The sequence below is a fragment of the Spodoptera frugiperda genome, chromosome 9 (assembly GCF_023101765.2).
Source record: "Spodoptera frugiperda isolate SF20-4 chromosome 9, AGI-APGP_CSIRO_Sfru_2.0, whole genome shotgun sequence".
NCBI lineage: Eukaryota > Metazoa > Arthropoda > Insecta > Lepidoptera > Noctuidae > Spodoptera > Spodoptera frugiperda.
In genome coordinates this window covers 5,031,133-5,053,087 of record NC_064220.1, presented here as the reverse complement: position 1 = coordinate 5,053,087, position 21,955 = coordinate 5,031,133, and the positions used below count along the sequence as shown (strand labels likewise).

The 21,955-nt window shown below is 36.0% G+C and overlaps 5 protein-coding genes across 5 annotated transcripts; 2 read left to right on the top strand and 3 right to left on the bottom strand.

The window, feature by feature from the left end:
- Positions 1 to 272: 272 nt before the first annotated feature.
- LOC118271102 (piggyBac transposable element-derived protein 4-like) lies at positions 273 to 4,640 on the bottom strand. Its single transcript, XM_035586999.2, has 2 exons — positions 3,910 to 4,640; positions 273 to 3,623 (listed from the first exon to the last, which is right to left on the bottom strand). The coding sequence occupies exon 2, from the start codon at positions 2,357 to 2,359 to the stop codon at positions 467 to 469; it is 1,893 nt and encodes a 630-aa protein (XP_035442892.2). The 5' UTR covers positions 2,360 to 3,623; positions 3,910 to 4,640; the 3' UTR covers positions 273 to 466.
- Positions 4,641 to 11,012: 6,372 nt separating this feature from the next.
- LOC126910996 (uncharacterized) lies at positions 11,013 to 12,157 on the bottom strand (the record flags this gene model as incomplete). The annotated part of the gene is made up of 1 exon (XM_050695703.1): positions 11,013 to 12,157. A coding segment is annotated over one exon (984 nt), but the record flags the coding sequence as incomplete, so codon positions are not given.
- On the top strand, positions 12,155 to 13,293 carry LOC126911056 (uncharacterized). Its single transcript, XM_050695916.1, has 2 exons — positions 12,155 to 12,578; positions 12,699 to 13,293. The coding sequence occupies exons 1-2, from the start codon at positions 12,413 to 12,415 to the stop codon at positions 13,250 to 13,252; spliced, it is 720 nt and encodes a 239-aa protein (XP_050551873.1). The 5' UTR covers positions 12,155 to 12,412; the 3' UTR covers positions 13,253 to 13,293.
- A 152-nt stretch (positions 13,294 to 13,445) lies between these two features.
- Positions 13,446 to 16,661, top strand: LOC118271051 (uncharacterized). Its single transcript, XM_035586925.2, has 2 exons — positions 13,446 to 14,451; positions 15,375 to 16,661. Exons 1-2 carry the CDS (start codon positions 14,162 to 14,164, stop codon positions 16,255 to 16,257), a joined length of 1,173 nt encoding a protein of 390 aa, XP_035442818.1. The 5' UTR covers positions 13,446 to 14,161; the 3' UTR covers positions 16,258 to 16,661.
- Positions 14,442 to 20,353, bottom strand: LOC118271056 (uncharacterized). The gene is made up of 2 exons (XM_035586932.2): positions 16,657 to 20,353; positions 14,442 to 15,160 (listed from the first exon to the last, which is right to left on the bottom strand). Exons 1-2 carry the CDS (start codon positions 17,057 to 17,059, stop codon positions 14,610 to 14,612), a joined length of 954 nt encoding a protein of 317 aa, XP_035442825.2. The 5' UTR covers positions 17,060 to 20,353; the 3' UTR covers positions 14,442 to 14,609.
- Positions 20,354 to 21,955: the final 1,602 nt, after the last annotated feature.

Sequence of the window (21,955 nt, the reverse complement as noted above, 5' to 3'; positions counted from 1 at the left end):
AACTGTAATATACAGATTTTTTCCATAATTTTTTTCACTCCTCTGGGATCATAATAAATACAAAAATAACATAAAAATGACAAATTTAAGAAATAAAAGTGTTTGCCAGTTTAAGGGTTATTAGATTTTGCAATTCTGGACAGTGTTGAATCGCATTTTGCGCAACTAAATTTAGAGTGTGCGCAAAACACGGTATGTGTTTTTTACCAAAAGCCAGGTCGACCGCCTTAATCATAGATGCTGCGTTATCCGTTACTACAGCCGAAACTTTATTAACCCTTTATAAGGCAGAAGGATTCAGAGTAATAAAATAACCTGCGCTTATATTTTTGGCATGTTTTTATTTGTATAACAAAAATAAACTTAAAAGAAAAACACTAATTATTTCGGAAGTTTTGGAAAAATAGGTGGTAAAAATATTCCCACTGCCCGTCAACAGAGCCACATGCAAGCGCAATTTGAGACATTATTTTCTATGAAATTGTGCAAAACAAGGCGTAATGCAAAGAGGGACATTACACTTGCTACATTTTATTTTGCTACGCTTATCTTTGACCTTTGTGCTACACAATTTACAGCGTCGGTAAGTCTCCAACTCTGCTGGCATATGGTCACCTACGTTTACAAACCGCAGTTCTTCAGGTACAGCATTTATAGTTTTTTGATATACCTCTGGGCATGCTATGCGTGATTTCTTGCAGATATATGTAGGCAAGCTTGATCTTCTTTTTCTGCTGCTATAGCCACCAATCAACCCTCTGGCAACAGCCACCCGAAATTCTAAGTTGGTAAGCTTTTCTACTCTCGACGTTAGGGAATATAAAATGAAAGAGTTTGTCAAACTTGCGTCCACCAAGAAGTAGAATATCCGCAACCACCAGCGTTTACTTCTCCTTCCGACAGCATACGTCCCCTTCACTTGGTCAAAACGGTCGACACCGCCCATTCTTTTGGTGTATTCTTTCACAACCATAGGACAACTTACAGCTTCCCTGGTGCCATTTTTTTGCGTTCTTTGTACAGTTGTTACTTCCACTTTAGGATGAAATGCAGTTGTCAACAATAAAACCTCTTTAGTATCTTGCCACACAATAAATGCTACATCTTGTTTAGTTCTCCACTTGAATTCACCTTTTTTCAACTTTAGGCTTTTGTTTCTGCCGTTTCTTTTTGTGTTATTTTTTATTATGTTAGGTAAAATTGCTCTATTCCTTCTTACTGTTCCAGTGGCATAAATATTTTTTTCATACAAGTACTGCATGAGAGAAAAATCGCAAAAAAAGTTATCGAATGTAACATGAGACTTGAAATTTTCTTGTGCTAATTTACTTGACAATTTCTTTACGACATTAGCCCCTAGACCCTCTTCTGTTCCTTGTCCTGTTTTACCGGTATAAATTTCATAGTTATACAAGTACCCTGTGCTACTATCACAACAGCACCACACTTTATAGCCCCTTTTTATGGGCTTTAGCGGCATGTACTGCTTCAAACTGGACCTTCCTTTGAATAGTATCATGCTCTCATCTATACTTTGGGAAGAGGAATTGAAGGCATTGTTTTCAAATGATTGACTTAGTAAAGATATAAGAGGACGAATTTTATACAATTTATCAAAATTTACATCTTCTCTACTTGGTTGTTGATTATTATCGTTCAAATGCAAAGCCTCTAAAATTTTCTTGAAGCGTTTTACTGGCATAACTTCAGCTATTTCATTCACACGAAATCCGGGATCCGATGACCAATATAAATCGATATGTGGAAGAATATGATAACCCATTATAATGAGAATGCCTAAAAAAGCACTAATTTCCTGTGTGTCAACAGGCTGCCAATTTTTTATATTTTGCTGCTCCGCATACAAGTTTGTCTGAGTAACAATCAAATCGAAGGCTTCATCACTAAAAAACTTTTTGAAATGCGCTACTGGACGTGCTCTCCTATTCAATAAATACCGAGGTTTTATTGTCACCTTATCAAATTCATCGGGATCTGGCCTGGATGTCCAAAAAACCTTCCCCCATGACTCATCTTCACATTCAGATTCATCAGTCAATTCTTGTTCTAAGGGTGATGATGACTGTACTATCAAAGGCTTTACTGGCTGCGAGTTATCTAATTGTGAACATAGTGCTATTGTAGATGTACCTGACTCGGAACAACTGTTAGGGGTAGTATTCAAATGAGTGGGAGAATTTTGTAAAAGGTCACTTGAATCATCAGGTGCTTCAAGTAACCGTTGTATTGTATTCACATTGAACTCTTCTGCCTCATCAGACTCAAATCCGTCTTCTGAGCCATCATCGGGTATGTCCAGCATCTGCTCAATATCATTTTCATTCAAATAGCGCGGCATCTTTCATAAAAATCTGAGAAAAGAAGGAACTAGTTCAACAACTGTACATAACACTCCGCGGGCAGCGGGAATATTTTTCCCACCCAGTAAAAAGTCTTCTCACATCTAAATACGATAGTAACTTGTAAGATATAGAAAACAACTTGTAGAATAAACATAAATACATAATAAAAAAACAGTTTCTTACCTCTTTTCAAATAAAAAATATAAAGATTCACGGAGTAACAAATTTTCTTTCCAAATTACCGCAATTTTTGACAGCTAGTGGCGCCAAAAACAAAAAATGTCACACAAACGTTTTTTCTTTTTTTATAATATTAAACCAGACCTCCTTAGTTGCCAGTGCAACAAATTAGGACTCCTTTGATAACTAACATAAAAAGATAAACAAAGTTTTTGTTGGTGGTAAATATATCGCCTCTGCCTTAAAAAGGGTTAACGTCAATGTTCCATTCAGAACAAGAGTTCAGAAGCATCTCAGCAATATGATCCGAAGTGTTACGGTCAAATGACTGATATACTCCAAGAGTAATAGAAAAAAATTCGGTACATATACCAAAGTGACCGGTAATTCCAAGAAAGCTTCTCATACTCATTGTTTCTGTCCACATATCGGTTGTAAGTGTTATATTTTCTACACTTTTTAGTTTATTTTTAAACACAGCTGATAATGCATCATATTTGTCATCAACCCAGCGAGTCAACGTTGTCTTACTTGGAAGCTTGTAATGTGGTGCAGTTACTTTCATAAGATTACGAAAACCGTCATTTTCTACAATCGTGAAAGGTTGATTATCTTTGCAAATCATGTAGATGAGGGCATTGTTGACTTTCAAAGTTTTATTGCCACTTTCCGAATAAGCAGATATATTTTCGAAGCTTTCATGAATCGACTTTTGCCGTTTTAATGGCGGAGGTACAGGATTATCGACATGGATACCTTTTGACGCAGCTGTACTTGTTGATGGCAGTGGTTCAGGGCTGGGAAAAACAGGTTCAGAATCTGCTTCATTTGTTTTTGTAACTGTTTCATTGTGGATATTTAGTAAGTTGACATTGTTCAACACTTGCGAATTTTCTTTATTCATATCTAAAAACGCAGCCTTATGGATATTTTTTACGTGGCTAAACAGGTTTGATGTATTGCCACAAGATTTAATTTGTTTTTGACAAATTTTGCACTTTACAAGATTCTCATTTCCCTCAATTTTCGTAAAAAACTTCCATACATGACTTTTCTTTGGAGGCGCCATCTTGTTATTAACTAAAATAAAAGAATAAATCAATTAATGTTTATTTTTTTCTACAATTTTATTTTGTGTCGTAGGTAGTATCATACCAGTATTTGAGTTAATTTGTTTATAAGCTTAAAAATTGAAATGAAAAATACACTTAAGAAATGATTCGATGCGATATTTATTGTTATTATGAAATGTATTATAATATAAAATATCATTATGTTATAATATATCTTAAATATAAAACACTGTCACAAACAAGTAGAGGTTAGGTTAGGTTTATAAACATAATAGGAATATAACATTACATACCTTTTCAACTTCGAACTAGCAATCAGATGATGCATCAACTCAATTATTTTAGAGTAATTAATTATAGTAGCAAGTAAAAGTCTTACATAAACTTGTCTTAGATATAAAATCAAAACAATGATTTAATGCGTTACCGACCGCCAAACAGCAAAAGTCGACGTAAAAACAAAGAATGAGTCCAATGAGTGAATGAGAGTGAAAATAAATAGAATGAACCTATAGAATCCACAGATTATATAAATTTAGAGTGAATAATCAATCGATCTGTCAGCAGGATGGAATGGATTAGGTAATTAAGCTGGTCCATCACAGATGTGTTAAAATTATTTAGTTTTTTAGTAGATTATACAAAAAGAAAATAAAAAAAACAAATATTCGATGTTTCTATAAATATATCGATATATCGAATACAATAAATATTTGACAAAACATCGAATCAATACGATATATCGTAAAGAAAACATCGAATAAATTCGATATATCGATGTTAAGTGAATATCCCTATCTGAAGTCGAAATAACTACAGATTTCAATTTATATTGATATACTAGCTTTTGCCCGCGACTTCGTTCGCGTGGAATAGTGACTTCCGGCAAATTTTTGGTTTTAACCACATAGTTCCCGATCTCGCGGGATCTCTTCAAAAATGAGATGTAGAAGATATTCCAGGGAACTCTTCAAAAATCAACATAATGAGCTCTGCGTTTGAATTTAATAGATGTATACTCACTTAGGGCATTGAAAAAATTAGTTAAAAACGGACTTTAACTAACTGAAAACTAAAGAAAGCTACGAATTACGAATTTATAACAATTAAAAAAGAAACTATATTACAACCTATCCTCTATGCTATAATAACCAAGCTTAAACTAAATAATTTAAAAGAAACGACTTAAATCTAATCTAATTAAAAAAAAATTAGACTTACAATTTTATTAAAAAAACTAACTACAGTAACTACTACTAATAATCGATATCAAACTAAACCTACGTTAAATAGTTTAACCAAAAAACCAGGAAAACCCAACAAATAAACTTATTAATTGACAAATACAACGAAACCAATTTAGAATATACGAAACAGCAGGACCACTACAGACAAATAATCATACGACTGATAATACACTTTTTCTACGATAGTACCGAAGCGCTCGGCCGATACCCAACCAAATGAATGTAACGAAACCATAGCGCGATCTATTTCGATCCCAACGCCATCTATCGAGGATAAAGACAACTTGGATTATTTATTTATACTCCGTTCGGGCATTTTCTTTGTACTAAAAGTTTAATTATATTGATATTATTTTTTTCATACCTTTTTACTATTTATTTACTTTTTTTCGATGAATTAAAACAATAACATGAACCGAAGTCGTGTAACGATCGACATAGAATTATCTATACTCCGTTAGAGCATTTTCTTTGTACTAAATGTTTTATTATATTGATATTATTTTTTTCATACCTTTTTACTATTTATTTACTTTTTTTCGATAAATTAAAACAATAACATGAACCGAAGTCGTGTAACGATCGACATAGAATTATTTATAAATAATTTATTTCTTATTTTTATTTTTTGATTTTTGAAATAAAAATATATCTATGTCCTTTCTAAGGTTCTAAACTATATCTGTACCAAATTTCAACCAAATCCGTCAAATAGTTGCGGAGATTAATGGTATAAGCATAGAATGTTCGACGTGATTCTTTAATTTGACATAACTTTTTTATTTATGAACCGATTGACATGAAACAAACACTAAATGTAAATTTAAGCATCCCACAATATATTCGTGAAAACCGCATCAAACTCGGATCAGCCGTTTCTGAGATTAGCGCGCACAGACGAACAGACAAACAGACAAACAGACAAACAGACAAAAAAAAGTTAATTACATTTTTGGGTTCGACATCGACATAACAATAACCCCTGCTATTTTTTTTATTTTTATTTTCAATGTACAGACAGCACTTTTCTACGATTTTATTATATGTATAGATGTAATGGGCAGTCAGACTTATAAGGCTTTTATTACTGTCAGATGTCCAAATATCAGATGTCAATGCTAAATAAGATATATCATGTAACTCATGTTTTAAAGATTCGGACACCAATTTATATTTTTCATCTACCATCAAAGCTAATTTTTTTCTATTCGGTAGTTGATAATCAGCATTTAATGCTTTCGAGTATTCACAGAATCCTGAATTTTCCACAATCTGAAAAGGCTGCAAATCTTTAACTATCAGATTGATTAAAGCCTTATCACCAGAATCTTGCGTAATTTTTTTTGGCACAGTAAGACGGGTTTGGTGGATGTGCCTTAACCTTTTTTGAGGAGGCTCAGGCTCAACATTCAATGTGCTTGTCGATACCTGTAACTGCGATGAAGATGAATCGACAGGAATACTCGTATTACCTTCATTTGTGAATGTTGAACTCTGACATTCCTCGATGGCAACAGTGGTAGGATGCTTCTTTTTAATGTGATTTAATAATGTGGTCGTATTTCCACTATATTTGAATGTATCTGAACACTGTTTACATCTAACACGTTCACTCACTGACGACGATTCGAATACATCCCAAACTATAGATTTTCTTTTAGGACCCGGCATTTTTCAAAAACATAACCACATAACACGCAAAAGCTAAAATAATAACCGGCACTTCAAAGATAACCTCAAATGTAATGTAATGACACTTGTTTGTTTGTTATTGTTATGAATGAATGAATATCAGTGAACGAAATTACTATAGTCTCACTCAAATTAATTATCGGCAAACTTCGCTCCATGTCGGTTCCATTCGGTTTTCGAACTCGAGTCAGAGAGAATTCAACTCGAGTGGAATCGAGTTACGCCCAACTCGAGTTGACTCGAGTTAGGTACTCGAGTTAACCATCACTAATCGCTGATGTCTTCTGAGCGGCGCGCGGCGTAGGGCATCCTGAAGGTTGTCCAGGTTTATATATACATACATTTGGTGTTTGATATGCACGGGGTAGTGGTATGGTTTTCCTAATACTGATATATTTTTGATGGGTAGATAGGGTTCTATCTCGTATTTGTATTTTGCAACTACTGTCTGTCGTTATTAGGAAAACACCTTTACTGCGTTGATATTGCACATCCTGATTACAGATTGTTTTTATGACTTCATCTTGTTTCATGATTACTATCCAACTATTGTCTTTGATTTGTTGGATGATGTTATTATCGTAATTTGCTTTGGCATAAGTGCAGTTATGTGGTTCTTGGTGTTGAATTAACTGGGCTATGCAATCGTTGGAATGTAGGAGATTTCCATTCAAGGTGTTTACAAATTACTTCATTGTCTGTTATGGTGTCACAGGGCTCGCGGGGGTATGCAAATTCGTTATTTCCCAAGATAAGTTAAGGATTTTTTGGTACATATAAGGATAGTGTCGTTGTTGTTAGGGATGGAATGTAGATGTAGGAGGTTATAGGGTTGTTTGGCAACTATAGGTAGGTCTAGAATGAAGTTCAATGTTTCATTAGTACTATAGGCTTTTACTTTGATAGTCTTTTCCCATAAGTGAATGTTGTTTATATTTGGGGCGAATGCTAGATTGCCATTGATTTCATTTTGTACTTGATTGAGTTCTTCTATAAGGAGACGCATCTAGTATACTAGGGTGCATCTTTTCTAGATGAGAGAATGTTATTGCATTTTCTAGGGTTTCTAGTCTATCATAAAGCTGCTGAAGTGAATTTTCTATTTGACTGAAAATAGTTGCTGTTAAGAAGTTCGTTTCGACTTCATTCCTACGTGTGGCATATCTGTCTATTGCCCTGTAAATTTTTATTTGATAGTTTTTAATTACATTTAAGTTATTTTTATAATCTTTCATGAAATTTTGCATAATGGAAATGCTTTTATGCTGATTTATTTTATTATTGTTTAATGATGCTTTTAACGATTTTATTTCGTTATCTATTTTCATTGCATCTTCTTGATCTAGGTTACCTGTAATTGATTTTATTATTGAACCTAAGCCGTTTATTAGGCCGCGCTTTTGGCGATAGCTTGTCTTAAAACCTAAGATATCAAATCCTAAATAAAGTAACTTACTTTCTATGTTATCTATGAGATAATCTATTTGCATAAATGTAGTTGTTAAATCTAATGAACTATTCTGTTTTAATTTTAAAGTATAATAGTTGCTACATATATCTACGTATATATCTCTAAGTTTTGTTGTGTTATAGATAACTGCCAGGTGGTAGGTATTTATTTGGTAAATGATAATGATAAATGATATTTATTTTGCAAATAGGTTATAAAATAACACTTTTACACGTCAATCTCTTAAATAACTAGATGAGCCCGGCATTTCCTATCCGACTACTCTGAGAAGAAATGCCGAAACAAACTCAGAGGTCATAGTCTCTTTTAAAGTCCAGACAAAATCAATTAAAGATGTCGGAGAACCGTGCAAGTTGATTCTGTAGTGGTCTTTTGAGGAAAGAACCACAGCAGTTTGAGCGGACCTGTTCAGATGGCAGCACGCATGTGTCAGTTTACAATCAGCTCAGCTGACGGCTGTTGCTGAATGATCCGACGAACAACACCAACCAAAAGAACATTTGGGTAGGCCACACAAATGCTCAAACTGTCAGAATATAATTTACTAAAAATAAAATGACTAGCAAAAGTCTCACACGGTCCTCAAACTAACAATTTTAAAAGGAAATATAAAAATATAAAAGGAAAAAAATATATATAAAAACAATGTCAAATTGTATAAAAAATGTAACTATATGTTACAAACATGTCAGCAAGACCTGTGTGGACATTATAGCAGTTCATTCCCAAGCCTGACTATCCTCCAAGTAGTCTTTTATTTTATAAAAAGCTTTACTACATAGTTTTTCTTTAATAACATTTTTAAATTTACTTAGGTTTAAACTTTGAATATGGCTGGGAACTTTATTGTAAAAGCGTATACATTGACATCTAAACGAACCGCTTATTTTCTTAAGTCTAGTAGTAGGAACAACATATTTATTTTTATTTCTAGTGTTGATATTGTGTATATCACTGTACTTTTTAAATAATTTTATGTTTTTATGAGCATACACTATATTTTCATAGATATATTGAGAGGCAACAGTCATTATATTAATTTCTTTAAATAGTTCCCTGAGAGAATGCCTCGGACTAAGATTATAAATTGATCGAATGGCTCGCTTCTGCAGCACAAAGACAGACTGAATGTCAGCAGCATTCCCCCACAGGAGAATACCATATGACATGATACTATGGAAATAACTAAAGTATACTAGACGCGCTGTATTTACATCAGTTAAATTTCTAATTTTTTTAACGGCATATGCTGCTGAGCTGAGCCTTTTCGACAACTTATCTATATGTGGGGCCCACTGTAGCTTAGCGTCTAGGGTTATACCTAAAAAGATAGCTGAATCTACAGGGTCCAACTCCCCGCCCTTGATTAGCACGCTGGTTTTGACATGCCTAACATTTGGTGTTGTGAATTTAATGCATTTAGTTTTTGATTCATTAAGTAGCAAGTTATTGGCACTAAACCAGCGTACTATTTTTGAGAGAGCACTATTTACATGATCACTGACTACTTGTCCACGTTTGAGTTTAAATAATAAAGAGGTATCATCAGCAAACAGTACTATCCCATGGTGATCCTTTACAAGGTAAGGTAAGTCATTAATATAAATAAGAAATAAAAACGGACCGAGAATTGACCCCTGCGGAACACCCATCCTAACAACAGACCCGGCAGAAATTTTCCCGTTAATCTCAACTCTCTGAATTCTATTACTCAAGTAAGAGATAAGTAGGTCCAGAGAGTTGCCCCGCATTCCATAATGGGATAGGTATTGGGCGTTTGCTTCGGTTAATACCAAAATGCCATTGTGGTTATCTATTGGCTGTATGATTGCTGTTGTTGCGACGAGCTGGAGCATTGCGCAGCAGGCGATGGCGTTCCTGAAACATGTTCTTATTATTACATTTTTTGTTATATGTTGTTTTAGAGGTGGTGGATTTAGTTTGTAGTAGTCTAGATTTTTTTTGAAAATTGGGTTGTTTAGTTTCCATAAAGGTATGTCTGCACAGATCATAGCATAACACAATTCCTTTGAAAAAGTACAATTTTGAGAACTACTTGCCGTTGCATCAGAAAAAAATTGTTGCTTGAATTTATTCTTCAACGCAATATTTGCTGTATGTTTTGCAGTAGATACATGTTGCGATATTAAAAAACGCTGCTCAGAAGAAATAGATTTTCCACAGGCATTACAATATAGTACTTTTCCGTCTGTACTCAGCGATTGGTTTGGGAAATCTTCTATATATTTTTCCAATTTGAACCGCAATGGATGTTTATCCTTCGGCATTTTTAAATAAAATTGGTACGTAGACTATTTGCACTAACTGACTGAGTAAAAATATAATAACGCCGAAGCAACACGGCACGTATGTCGCACGTCGTTGGTGATCGCCGGCTTAGGGCCTACGCAGACCGGGACGTCATGGCAAGGGATTTTGCCGTGAGTCAGCGCACACCGGCTGCTTAGATACCGCGGCATACCAGCATTTTACCACGGCATGCCACGGCGTGCCGCGGCATTCCAGCACTTTGCCACGGCATGCCCCGGCATGCCCCGGGGTGCCGCGGCATGACAAAGCACGCCTCAGCGACTCCTGCTGCCTGCAGTCTTCAGTTGCGTTTGATTGAGTGTTGGTGTGCCTCAGTTTTACAATGGTAGATTGGGATTTAGTGTTGATATCGATTATTGCAGATGAAGAAGAAAGTGCACAGGCTAATAATAGGAATAGAAGAAGATTTTGGGTTGATAATTTATGGAAAGAAAGGGAATCAAAGGGTGAATTCAATAATTTATTTAATGACTTAAAATACGACGTGCAAAAATTTTATGACTATCATAGAATGGATTATGAGAAATTTCAAGCACTGTTGAATATATGTCGACCATATATCGAAAAACAGAGGATCAATTTTCGCAACCCCATTGAAGCCGATCAAAGATTATCCTTGTGTTTGAGGTGGGCAGTTAAATGATTGTATAAGTTTAATATTTTCTTCTTTTATTTAATTAAAAAAACAATTTTTTTTGCCAAATACAATCATGAATTGTAGACACATAATAACGATTTTTATGTTTTTGCACTGATAAATCTTCTCACTGATAATTCCTGGATCTTTATTTCTTTTTACTTAATTTAGAGTACCTACTAGTTTAGATTAGTTTCGTATTCAGAAACTGCAGTTTTGTAGCCAGACCCTGAAGCAGCTTCATAGCCAGGGCCCGAGGCGGTTTCATAACCAGACCGTGAAGCAGGTTCATAGCCAGAACCTAAGGCGGTTCCAAAGCCAGACCCCGAAGCTGCTTCATAACCAGAGCCTGAGGCAGTTCCAAAGCCAGACCCCGAAGCTGCTTCATAACCGGAGCCTGAGGCGGTTCCAAAGTCAGACCCCGAAGCTGCTTCATAGCCAGATCTTGAGGTGGTTTCATAGCCAGATCTTGAGGTGGTTTCATAGCCAGATCCTGATACAGCTTCATAGCCCAAGCCTGCCGCGGTTCCACAGCCAGATCTTGAAGTAAAAGCGGTACGGCATGGTCGTTGATGTTGCAAATTGGTAGAGACATCTTCAGATGTTGGAGCTGGAGTTCCCTCTATGTAGTTTAATTCGGCGTCAGTTACCATATTAAATATTTGTCTCTTTATTCGGACCTGCTCTCTTTTTGGTAGCTTTTTTACTGTGGCAGCCATTGTTTGAAAGAACGAATCAATGGCGTCCACCTCCTTTTTCGATTCAATATATTTATTTAGTATTTCAGCAGTTGTTGTAGGTTCTGGTATTATTGAGGAATGGTGTGAATCATTGGTCATTCGCGAAACTGAACGTTCATCGCTATCAACGACAGCGGATTCTGCAAAAGAAGTCTGCGTATCCTCTGAAGAGGAGTCCAAATTCGAGGTTTGTTTTCTGTGCTGAATGATTTTTTTCAAAAACTCCAGCTCTTTTTCAAACTTGATAGGGCGTCGCTTTGTGTACGGGTCACCACTCTTTGTTTTTCTGTTATTCAGAGCTTTCCTAAAATTATTACGTATATTACTCCATATTTTCTGACATTCTTCACCTAAAACAAAACATAAGCAGGTAAAATGGTATAGAATCAGAATAAGTAGGTAATGGGAAAAGGCCTTAGATAGTGACTAGGTGACTAGGTTAGCACCAGCTATGTTTATGGGATTATATTGAGCTAATTTTTTTTCTAAGTAAAAATTACCACTGGCTTTACGGTGAAGGAAAATATCGTGAGGAATTCATAATTATATCGTATTATTTAATTGACTTTGTTTAACTGTACCCTGTCTTTCACTCTGCCTCACTTACCCCTCTTTATATTATCTTTCAGATTTTTGATCACGGGAAGTAGCTTCAAGTCTCTAGGTTACAGCTATCGTATGGGGTTTAGTACAGTGCGCTCTATAGTACATGAAACTTGCCAAGTCATTTGGAATGTCCTAAGGCCTAGTGTTATGCCAAAACCAACAAGGGAAAAATGGACGCGAATCGCGATGGAATTTGATGAAAAATGGAATTTCCCGAACTGCATCGGTGCAATAGATGGTAAACATTTTAGGATAAGGGCACCTCGCAATAGTGGAAGTCTCTACATGAACTATAAAAAGTTTTTTAGTATCGTGCTACTAGCGGTTGTGGATGCAAATTATAAATTTGTGATTGCAGATGTAGGATCATATGGACGAAATAGTGATGGAGGTATAATGCAAAACTCAATATTTGGAAAAAAATTGACTTCTAATGCCCTCGATATTCCCCCAAAAAAACGTTTACCGAGGACAGATCTTGAGTTGCCCTATGTTTTTATAGCAGACGAGGCTTTTCCGTTAACCACAAACATTATGAGACCATTTAGTAGCGACCGATTGACAGATGAAGCAATGAAAATATACAATTATCGTTTGAGTAGAGCCAGGCGTATCGTCGAAAATGCATTTGGTATACTTCAAGAACGTTTCGAATTATGTCAAAAAGGAATTCAGGTTCAACCAAAATATATTGATAATATCATTTTAGCATGTACTTGCTTACACAATTTCATCATAGGTGGTACAAGCACAGAAAGTCAAAGTATAGCAAGTGTAAGCATTAATTTAGAAAACGATAATAATATGAACAATGCATTAGATGGTACGACAGTACGGGAGATGTTTAAAGATTACTTTAACTCTGATGAGGGCTCGATTCCATGGCAAAACGATATTGTAAATAGACATTAATACCGTGTGAAGTATTAAAATATAATTATATTGCAAAAATATTTACCTGTTTTATTCATTTCTGTCCCAATTATTCTCCACGCATTGTTCTTCATTTGAGTGTTCATATAATGTTTTGATGACATATTATATAAATAATCATAGGCTTGAACTAATGTTATTAATTTTTCCTCCATGTTGGAATAAAAAACGTAAAAAACTGGTCTCCGAAAAAAACACGTAGGTACACAGTCGTCAAAGACGCGGGCGCAAATGGATGGTCAATGGTGTGCATTCCGCTTCTCTACCCCCACCGCCGCACCCCGCAGTATATTACTACGAGCGCTGGAGTCCGTGTCATGCCGTTGCCTACCGCAGTATGCCGCGGCATCCCGCCACGGGAGCCTGTGACGAGCGCCGGAGTCCGTGTCATGCCGTTGCCTACCGCAGTATGCCGCGGCATCCCGCCACGGGAGCCTGTGGCGTGTCTTTTCGATTAAATCCCTTTCAATGCCACGGCATCATTTTAAAGCATAGCAATTTATGTCGTATTTCTGTAACAGTACGGTTGAATGTCCATTAGTAAAAATTAAAATCCCTTGCCATTCCGTCCCGGTCTGCGTAGGCCTTTAGAGCTAGTTCAGACACGACGGGAACCGCGCGATTTCAGAATCGCATGAAAATCGCGCGGGTCTTATTTGTATGAGTTATTAAGTAATCGTTCAGACATAACCGCGCTGTTCCCGCACCGTTACCGCGCGGTTTCCGCGCTGTTCCCGCATGTCTAAACTAGCCCTTAGAGCTAGTTCAGACATGGCGGAATCCGTGCGGATGCAAATCGCGCGGTTCTAAACGCAAGTGTTCAGACAGACGCGGATGTAAATGCGGAGTGCCGTAATCCGCATAGAGTGACAGCGTTCTAGTCCAATCATGGAAGTCGAAGAAGCAATATGTGTGTACTTGTTGCTCCGTAAAAAAGAAAGAAAGAAGAAACGGCAGTATTGGGTGCATCCAATATTACGTGATCGGCTCACCCATGGTCAGTTTCAGACTTTATATCCAAAATTAAGAAGTTTTGAACCAAAATTCTTTAATTATTTGAGAATGTCGATAAATTCATTTGATGAATTATTAGAAATGATCAGTGAACAAATTGCATCTAATGATACCCATATAAGGTCAAGCGTGGCCCCAGAAGAAAAACTCGTGATTACATTAAGGTAAGATATTTATTTTATACATCAGAATATATGTTTTGTACTATAGAAGACTGTGAGTCGTCAGTGCTATTGCATGATAAAGGCGATGGAGACTCTCCTGGTACGATTGTAGAATATCCTGTAAAATATCCTTGTGGGTTTGAATATTGTTGGTTTTGCTAAAATACTTCATTAGGCGTGTTCTGCTGGCTCGTGATATGAATAGGCGCTGGTAATTTCTGCCCTTTCTGTATTACCTGGAGTAATTCAATTTTAGTAGCCAAACGCTTATTTTCTGGAACTTTTTTTAATTCTTTATACAATGACATACAAAAAAGCTTATCATCATCATCTTGCTTTGACATACTTTCTTGTAATTGTCTCTGTATTTTATCCCTTGATTCAATGCTATTTTCTAATATGTCAGCCAATCGCTCTTCTGAAGTAATTTTAGTCTTCTTCCTTTTATTGGGTACTGGTTGTATTTCACGTGCATTAACAAAATTATCTTGGTTTTGGTCAATGTTTTGAATTCCTTCATTTTTGGCTTCATGTATGTTTGATGTCGTTTCTTTGTTTTCTACTGTCTTCTGAAGAAAAGAAAGCCGGTCAAAATACATGTATTTTGAACCTTTACATGCACCAGAACCAGAAGGAATTGATTTGCCTTTCTTGAATTCCTTATTATAAGCATCCCGTATATTCTTCCACTTTTTTTGTAATGTTACACCTGGAACAGAAATCAGTATTTTTAACAAAATTGTAGACTTATAAATACAGGAGCGGTCAAATAATTGAAGACACTCAAAAATTTGAAAAATTTTAAATAAAATAATTGACACTCATTATTTTAAACTAGCTGGTGCCCGCGACTTATAATTAATAAATGAAAAGTTTGCAACTTTTTTAACAAAACGATACAGATCAAGATTATATTGTTTCAGATATCTGGGTACTGGTTGTTCCTTTGGAGAACTGCATTACAACTTTCGTCTTGGCAAATCTACAATTACAGGAATTGTCCGTGAAGTATGTGAAGCTCTGTGGGAAAAAGTCGCAAAAAATGTCATGCCTGAACCCAGCGAAGATATATGGAAGAAAATAGCTACAGATTTTGAAAAATATGCAAATTTCCCCAATTGCATTGGCGCCATAGATGGCAAGCATATAAGGATTACAAAACCCAATGATTCTGGATCTTTGTATTATAATTACAAAACTTTTTTTTCCATAGTGCTGTTGGCACTTTGTGATAGTAACTATTGTTTTTCTTTCATAGATATTGGATCATATGGAAAAAGTAGTGATTCTGCAATTTTTAAAAATTCGTTATTTTATAAAAGATTAATAGAAAAGTCATTACACATACCAAAACCTAAACCAATATCTAACACAGATCCTACGCCATTGCCATACGTCATAGTTGGCGATGAAGCGTTTGGTTTATCCGAAACTGTAATGCGACCCTATGCAGGTAGAGGGCTATCATACGAAAAAAATATATTTAATTACAGGTTATCAAGAGCTCGACGTTATATTGAATGCACTTTTGGAATTCTGGCAAACAAGTGGCGCATTTTTCATAGGCCTATAAACGTTAATATAGACTTTGCCGAAGACATAATAAAGGCCTGTTGTGTGCTACACAATTTTGTTAGAACTAGAGATGGTATACAGTTTGAAGATACTTTATATACTGGGCCAATGAGTAATCTTAATACATTACATGCAGGAAGGGGTACACCGTCATCATTAAATATTAGAGACAAATATGCTAATTACTTTGTAAATGAGGGTCGTGTAGAATGGCAAGACACAAAAATATAAAAACTTGAGAGGTGTCAAGGGACACCCGGATAGAACGAAGTTGACCTCACTGGAGGCGAGTACTAGAGGCGAGTAGCGAGGCGCGGTGTTTGCGTGCGTGAGAATCGTGAGATTTTTTTCCGTCTAGCCCCCTTTCACAACGCGCGATAAGGAACTTCGTTCCAAAATTAAAATTTGTTACAGTTCGCGCCAAATAACTAAACTCAAGATGGCGTCGCGTCGGTTGCACATAGTCACTAGCTACTCCGTTACTATGCTAACGTGATATTTTTCCCGCGCCCGATACTTACCTCCAATCACAATAACAACATTTTTATATAGTTTAGTTATTTGGGGTGGACTGTCAATTACAAAATATGTAAACTACCCTGATAAATGTAAAATTAAATACATACTGACCAAAAAGAACCTTTTTTTCCAAAGAATCCTCATTTTCTCCAAAAATCTCCACCAGCTCCTGCCAAGCTCCGTTTCTAATAATTTTATTGGAATATTCTGCACATTGGATGTCCCACAAAGCAGGTCTCTTTTCCACCTCATCGATGAATAGCTCGGTGTCGAAGCGATCCATTGTCACCGTCCGATACGCGCGGCTTCCGCAGAGCAACTGAACGCGCTCTAGGTACGTCAAGTAAATAGATCCGAGCGGCAACCGCGCGAATTCATTTTCTAGCGGTTGAGTGGCGGTAGCCGCGCGGTTTGTCAATCCGCGCGGACAGGTATGAACGAATTTATAGGCGCTAATGTAAATAAGATCCGCGCGGTCTAACCGCGCGATTTGCATCCGCACGGATTCCGCCATGTCTGAACTAGCTCTTACTGTCAGTGAAGAGTCCGCCTACGCACCCCCTGCGCATCGCCGGGCGCAACTCAGTGGCGCGGCGCCGCCGCCGCGCGCGTCGCTACTCGCTGGCTGGCTAGTACCTACCGACGCGACTATGAAACGCGAGAGAAACGAAATAGGGAGCCGCGTAGTAGCGGGAACGTAAATTTTATGTATTTTTGTAAATATATGGATGATTGTGATATTTTCTTGTAAAATATAGACTTAACTTTGAAATATGGAAAATAAAACTTAGTTTTTCACAGTCTAAATATGAGAATCGACGTAAAAAACACATTCTAGGCCGAAAATCGCGTAAATTAAAAATATGTACTTACATATTAATCCGGGCCCTAGTAATGACGCACAATGGCCGATTTTTTTTTTAATTATGTTGTAACTGAGAAAAATTGGATATTTTAACACAATCACATAATTCAGAATATCTCGCTAACCGTTAACTTTCCGCCATACATATAGGTGGTCAAATTAGTTGCATTTGACCTATTCTATCACGTCTTGACGGGAATACGTCGAGTTTCCAATAACCCTGTATACGTACCGTCACACAGTTTGCGATTTGACAAAACTAGGTGGACAAAAATCAGAAATGCAAGTATATGATAATAAATGACTGTAAATTATAGATGGAGAGTGTAATAATAAAATTAAAAACAATTTGTGATTTTTATAACTGTATTTATTTACTTTTTAGTAAAAACAACAAATCTTTGTTTTTTGTATTTGTTTTTTTGTGGCAGTTTCCTCAATAAGGTTATATGTGGGTCAGATGATATCAACATATTCTTGATTAAGTTATAATTAGTTCTATGACGCGGAGTTTTTAATGTGTGACTCAATCACACTTTTCTAATTTCTTTATTCTTGGCTTCTGAAGCCTCCTCAGACATTTGGCCTAGAGGTATAATCAAATGTCTTATAATGTCTGCGCCATGCACTAAAATCTTGTGGACAGTCACTGGCATATTATACCAATGATACAATTTTAAATACAAGTCCCGAGTTTGTGTGCAATATTGTTGGAACTTGTCCGAGTCAATTTCGTAACCAAAAGCGATGACTGCAAGTATAGTCCCGAAACGTTCGATGAGGTTCTTATCTAGACCTGTTATACGCGCTGTTTCACAACTATTGTAAAAGAATGCCCGTGCAATATTTTCATCATTACTAGTACCAAATCCGGGTTTAACTTTGTCAATAATAAGACCTAACATCCTTGAAATTCTTCTAATTTCCTTCCTTTCGTTTCTTTTTCATTTGCTGCATTTGCGGTCCTCTTGCCTGCCATGCTTTAAATTCCATACGATAAGAAATATTTAAAAGACACTCCATAGTGCGAATATACGCATGAAGACTTGTGATATTCCAAATTCATACATGTATTTATCAGGCTGTCTTGTTATTTGAATTCATTTACGGTTGAGGTTGCTTTGCAAATGTAGCATCTCTGGGCAGATTTATTTTCAGTCAAGACATTGCATACTTTGCCATCTAACATAGAGAGGATCATATGATGACTAACAAATATATTAGATTCAATTATTTTCAGATGAGTTGGTGTTAATTCTTTAATCTGTTTTTGAATGTATTCACATTCCTTTTTAATTAGTTGGTCCGTTTCTTTCTGGTAGATAAACCTTATTATTTTACAAAATCTTGGAGAAGATGGACGTGGATTTTCCCATAAGATTTTATCGTTGGCACAAGTCTCAAGGGGACCAACGATATAATAAACATATATTCATCCGTGCTCTCTTCATTTTCAAAACGTTGTTTATACAAACTAAGTCCTGAAGAACCGTAACATCCCCACTTGTATATCATAGTAGGTTTAATTTAATTCTTCTGTCGAATTCAACAATACATCCCCGAGCACATTTTTACATATTCTTGTAGACGTGTGTTCTAAAAGAGCTTGAAGCTGGACCTCAGCCCATGTATCACTCAAAGAAATGAATTCCACAGGAGGACAGCAATCTTTTTTGACTCTTGCAAATTAATCGTAGCAGGGATAAAACCGGTATCCTCTCTCTTTAGCTTCCTGTTGTAAATTTTTATACGTGTGAACCGTTTTTGAAATGAACATAGCTAACGCTTCTTCAGCAGTATAACTAAAATAAATAATTATTGTTTATTGTCACAAATATTTACGTGTGCATACCTATTGAATAAAGTAAAAACAAATTACTTTCTTTGAAACACCCATGAGTTTCTTTCTTTCACAAAATAATATTTTAACGTTACTTACTTGTACATCCATAAGTGACTTCGCAAACAATCTATTCACACCGAGAGATTTGTTTCTCCTAATGTAGAGGCCGGACTTGACATTTTTAAATTGCGGCATATCAGTGCTGACTAAATTCAATCCTCGGTCCAATGTTTCATTAAGTTTTTGCTTGTAGATTGTAGGAATGGGCTCCATGGTAGAAACTACTTGCTGATTGAGTTCATGCATCGCTTCCTTAATTTGAATCTCCGAAACGTTTGAGGCACATTGATGTTCCTTTATTTTAATAATTTCTTCCATGGTATTTAATGTGAGAAAGCCACTACACCTTTTTTTAATGCACCGCCACGAGGTATTATTGTTTTTATATATCTTGTGTTTACTGTATGGTTTGTTTCTATGGGCTTCTTTTGGGTGTGCTTCGTGGAATGCTTCGTTGTTTTTTCTCAGAAAACACACTGCTTCCGCTTCTAGAATAAATACGTTTTCGAGCTTGCTTATACGTAGTTGCACGTCTTGGTGAAGCCATTGATACTTCTTGTATCAAATCAGCAGCGTCACGTTTGCCACTGGATCTAACGCTCAATTGTGTAGCATAAGCCAACTGTTCTTTGCTATATTCATGTAACAAATGTTGGACTTTACGCGTTTTCGTCTTTTTTGAACTGTTTTCAAAACTTTTTTTCGGTCTTCCACGAAAGGAACTTAATTGTGAAGGCACAGAGATCATATCTAAAACCAAATCTTCACTAAGCCAGTCCTCATAAGATTGTAAAAACAAATCCAGCTTTCTTTGTTTACGCTCCCATTTTTCACGAATTTTCTCACTTTCATTTTTCATCAAAGCACGCAACAGCCTTTCTTCTTCTTGACTAAGGATCGGTTCACCAAGTGTCGTCTTCACGAAGTTAATCATTTGGGTTAAACGCCCCTTAGCGGGTATTGAACGCCAAAATTCAAATAAAGATTTTCGCTTGATGCGGGCACCTATAACAAAAATATTAAAAAAGTGTATTAGCGCAAAAAAACGCAGAATTTAATGATTAACCCATGAAACTAGGATAATTAAGGAATCTTTTAAGATTATAACCTTGATCTTGCTGCATATTGCAACATACTTTATGCTTAAGAACAATTCGAATACGGGAAAATTATGTAACTAAAAATAGACTTTTTTAAAGCCTGACATTATTATCTAAATAATACTATATATGATTAAAATATATCTTAATAGAAAGATTATTACCTTGGGTTGCAGATTCCATCACTAAAAATTGTTCGATAACACACAAAACACTCAAAAACATGCACACACGATGACGTTACCGGTCGCACTGAGCGTGCACTCGACTACCTGCGATCGGAAGGGTAACTTTCCCTATTGTTATCGAAAGGGTCGCTGTGCTCAGGACTAATTGGTTTGTGTTATCAGTTGCTATTGTTATTCAAGATTAAGACACAACTGACAAAATGTATTTATTTAGAAATTTTACTTTTATATTTATGTCCACCTAGAATCCACCTAGAATAATCAGATCGTAAACTTTGCGTCATACAGTACTATAGCCTGTGGGTTATTTGGGTTGGAGTAAATGGATGATGGTACTGCAAGATTATGAGATATTATTTCTTCACGGCTAATGTGGTCGAAACCTAAATGGCGAACAACAAAATCTTGCGTGAAGCAGTTTCTAGCCGTTTTAACCGATTCATTGCCACCTTCATTTTCGTGAACATTTCAGCCAGGCCCCATACATTGGTCGGTGGCTCACCATTTGAGTCATCGGCCTCCCTGAAGGATGACTCAACTGTTGAGTCATTGGCCCCCTGTAATGATTTAATGCTTTTCGCCGTCATTCGAGCCAGTCTGACAACCAGCAAGGTTTTATTGTGTTCTCCTATTCGAAGTAGTGAATATTAAAAGTGAATATGGCGTTTCAAGGTAGTATTTGTTCGTTTTAATTAAATATTGCAGAGGTAGTAAACATTTTAGTAACCTTACCTATATGTATTCAATCATTATTTATTGTTGTAATATTATTTGTAGATAATCAGGAGAACGACGATTTTACTGAATGTAGCCAGGCATTGTTTACTGATTTCTATGATCAACAAAATGACGAGAAAGAAAACCAAAGTTTTCCAAACTCTAGTCAATCGATTTTGGAAAAAAGTATACCAAAGAAGCGTCAATTCACTGAATCTCGGAATAGTTGCAATGTAGTTTCTAATAACAGTTCAGATACTAGCATTGAAGAAATTCTGGACTCTGATGAAGACGAACATATTGAAAGGAAAAAAAATGTTATCTTAAGAATGAAAATAAAATGAATAATGAGGTCTCTATAGAAAAAAATCAGAACATGTTTGCTGTGCAGCAAAAAAATATTTTAATGCATTATTCTCTAAGGATTTTACAGCAGAATTGAATACACAAGATGAGTTGCCTCCAATTTATGCTCAGTTTGAGCATGATTTAGGCATAATGCTTGCTTTTCGGTTGAGAAATGTACCAGCCGACAAACGTTTGGAGTGTTATGAAAAACTAATTAATACTGTTAGACAATACGAAGGGAAAAAATAAAGAAAGATAATAAACAAGACATTTATTAATAATAATAATT

Excerpts from the sequence above, each read along its gene's own strand:
- LOC118271102 (XM_035586999.2), bottom strand. The coding sequence starts at position 2,359 with ATGCCGCGCTATTTGAATGAAAATGATATTGAGCAGATGCTGGACATA.
- LOC118271056 (XM_035586932.2), bottom strand. The coding sequence starts at position 17,059 with ATGGCGGAATCCGTGCGGATGCAAATCGCGCGGTTAGACCGCGCGGAT. Across the intron at positions 15,161-16,656 it reads GGAAAAAAAGGTTCTTTTTG|GTGTAACATTACAAAAAAAG; the intron begins GTCAGTATGTAT and ends TTTCTGTTCCAG.
- LOC118271051 (XM_035586925.2), top strand. The coding sequence starts at position 14,162 with ATGGAAGTCGAAGAAGCAATATGTGTGTACTTGTTGCTCCGTAAAAAA. Across the intron at positions 14,452-15,374 it reads AAACTCGTGATTACATTAAG|ATATCTGGGTACTGGTTGTT; the intron begins GTAAGATATTTA and ends ATATTGTTTCAG.
- LOC126911056 (XM_050695916.1), top strand. The coding sequence starts at position 12,413 with ATGGGGTTTAGTACAGTGCGCTCTATAGTACATGAAACTTGCCAAGTC. Across the intron at positions 12,579-12,698 it reads CTGCATCGGTGCAATAGATG|ATGTAGGATCATATGGACGA; the intron begins GTAAACATTTTA and ends TTGTGATTGCAG.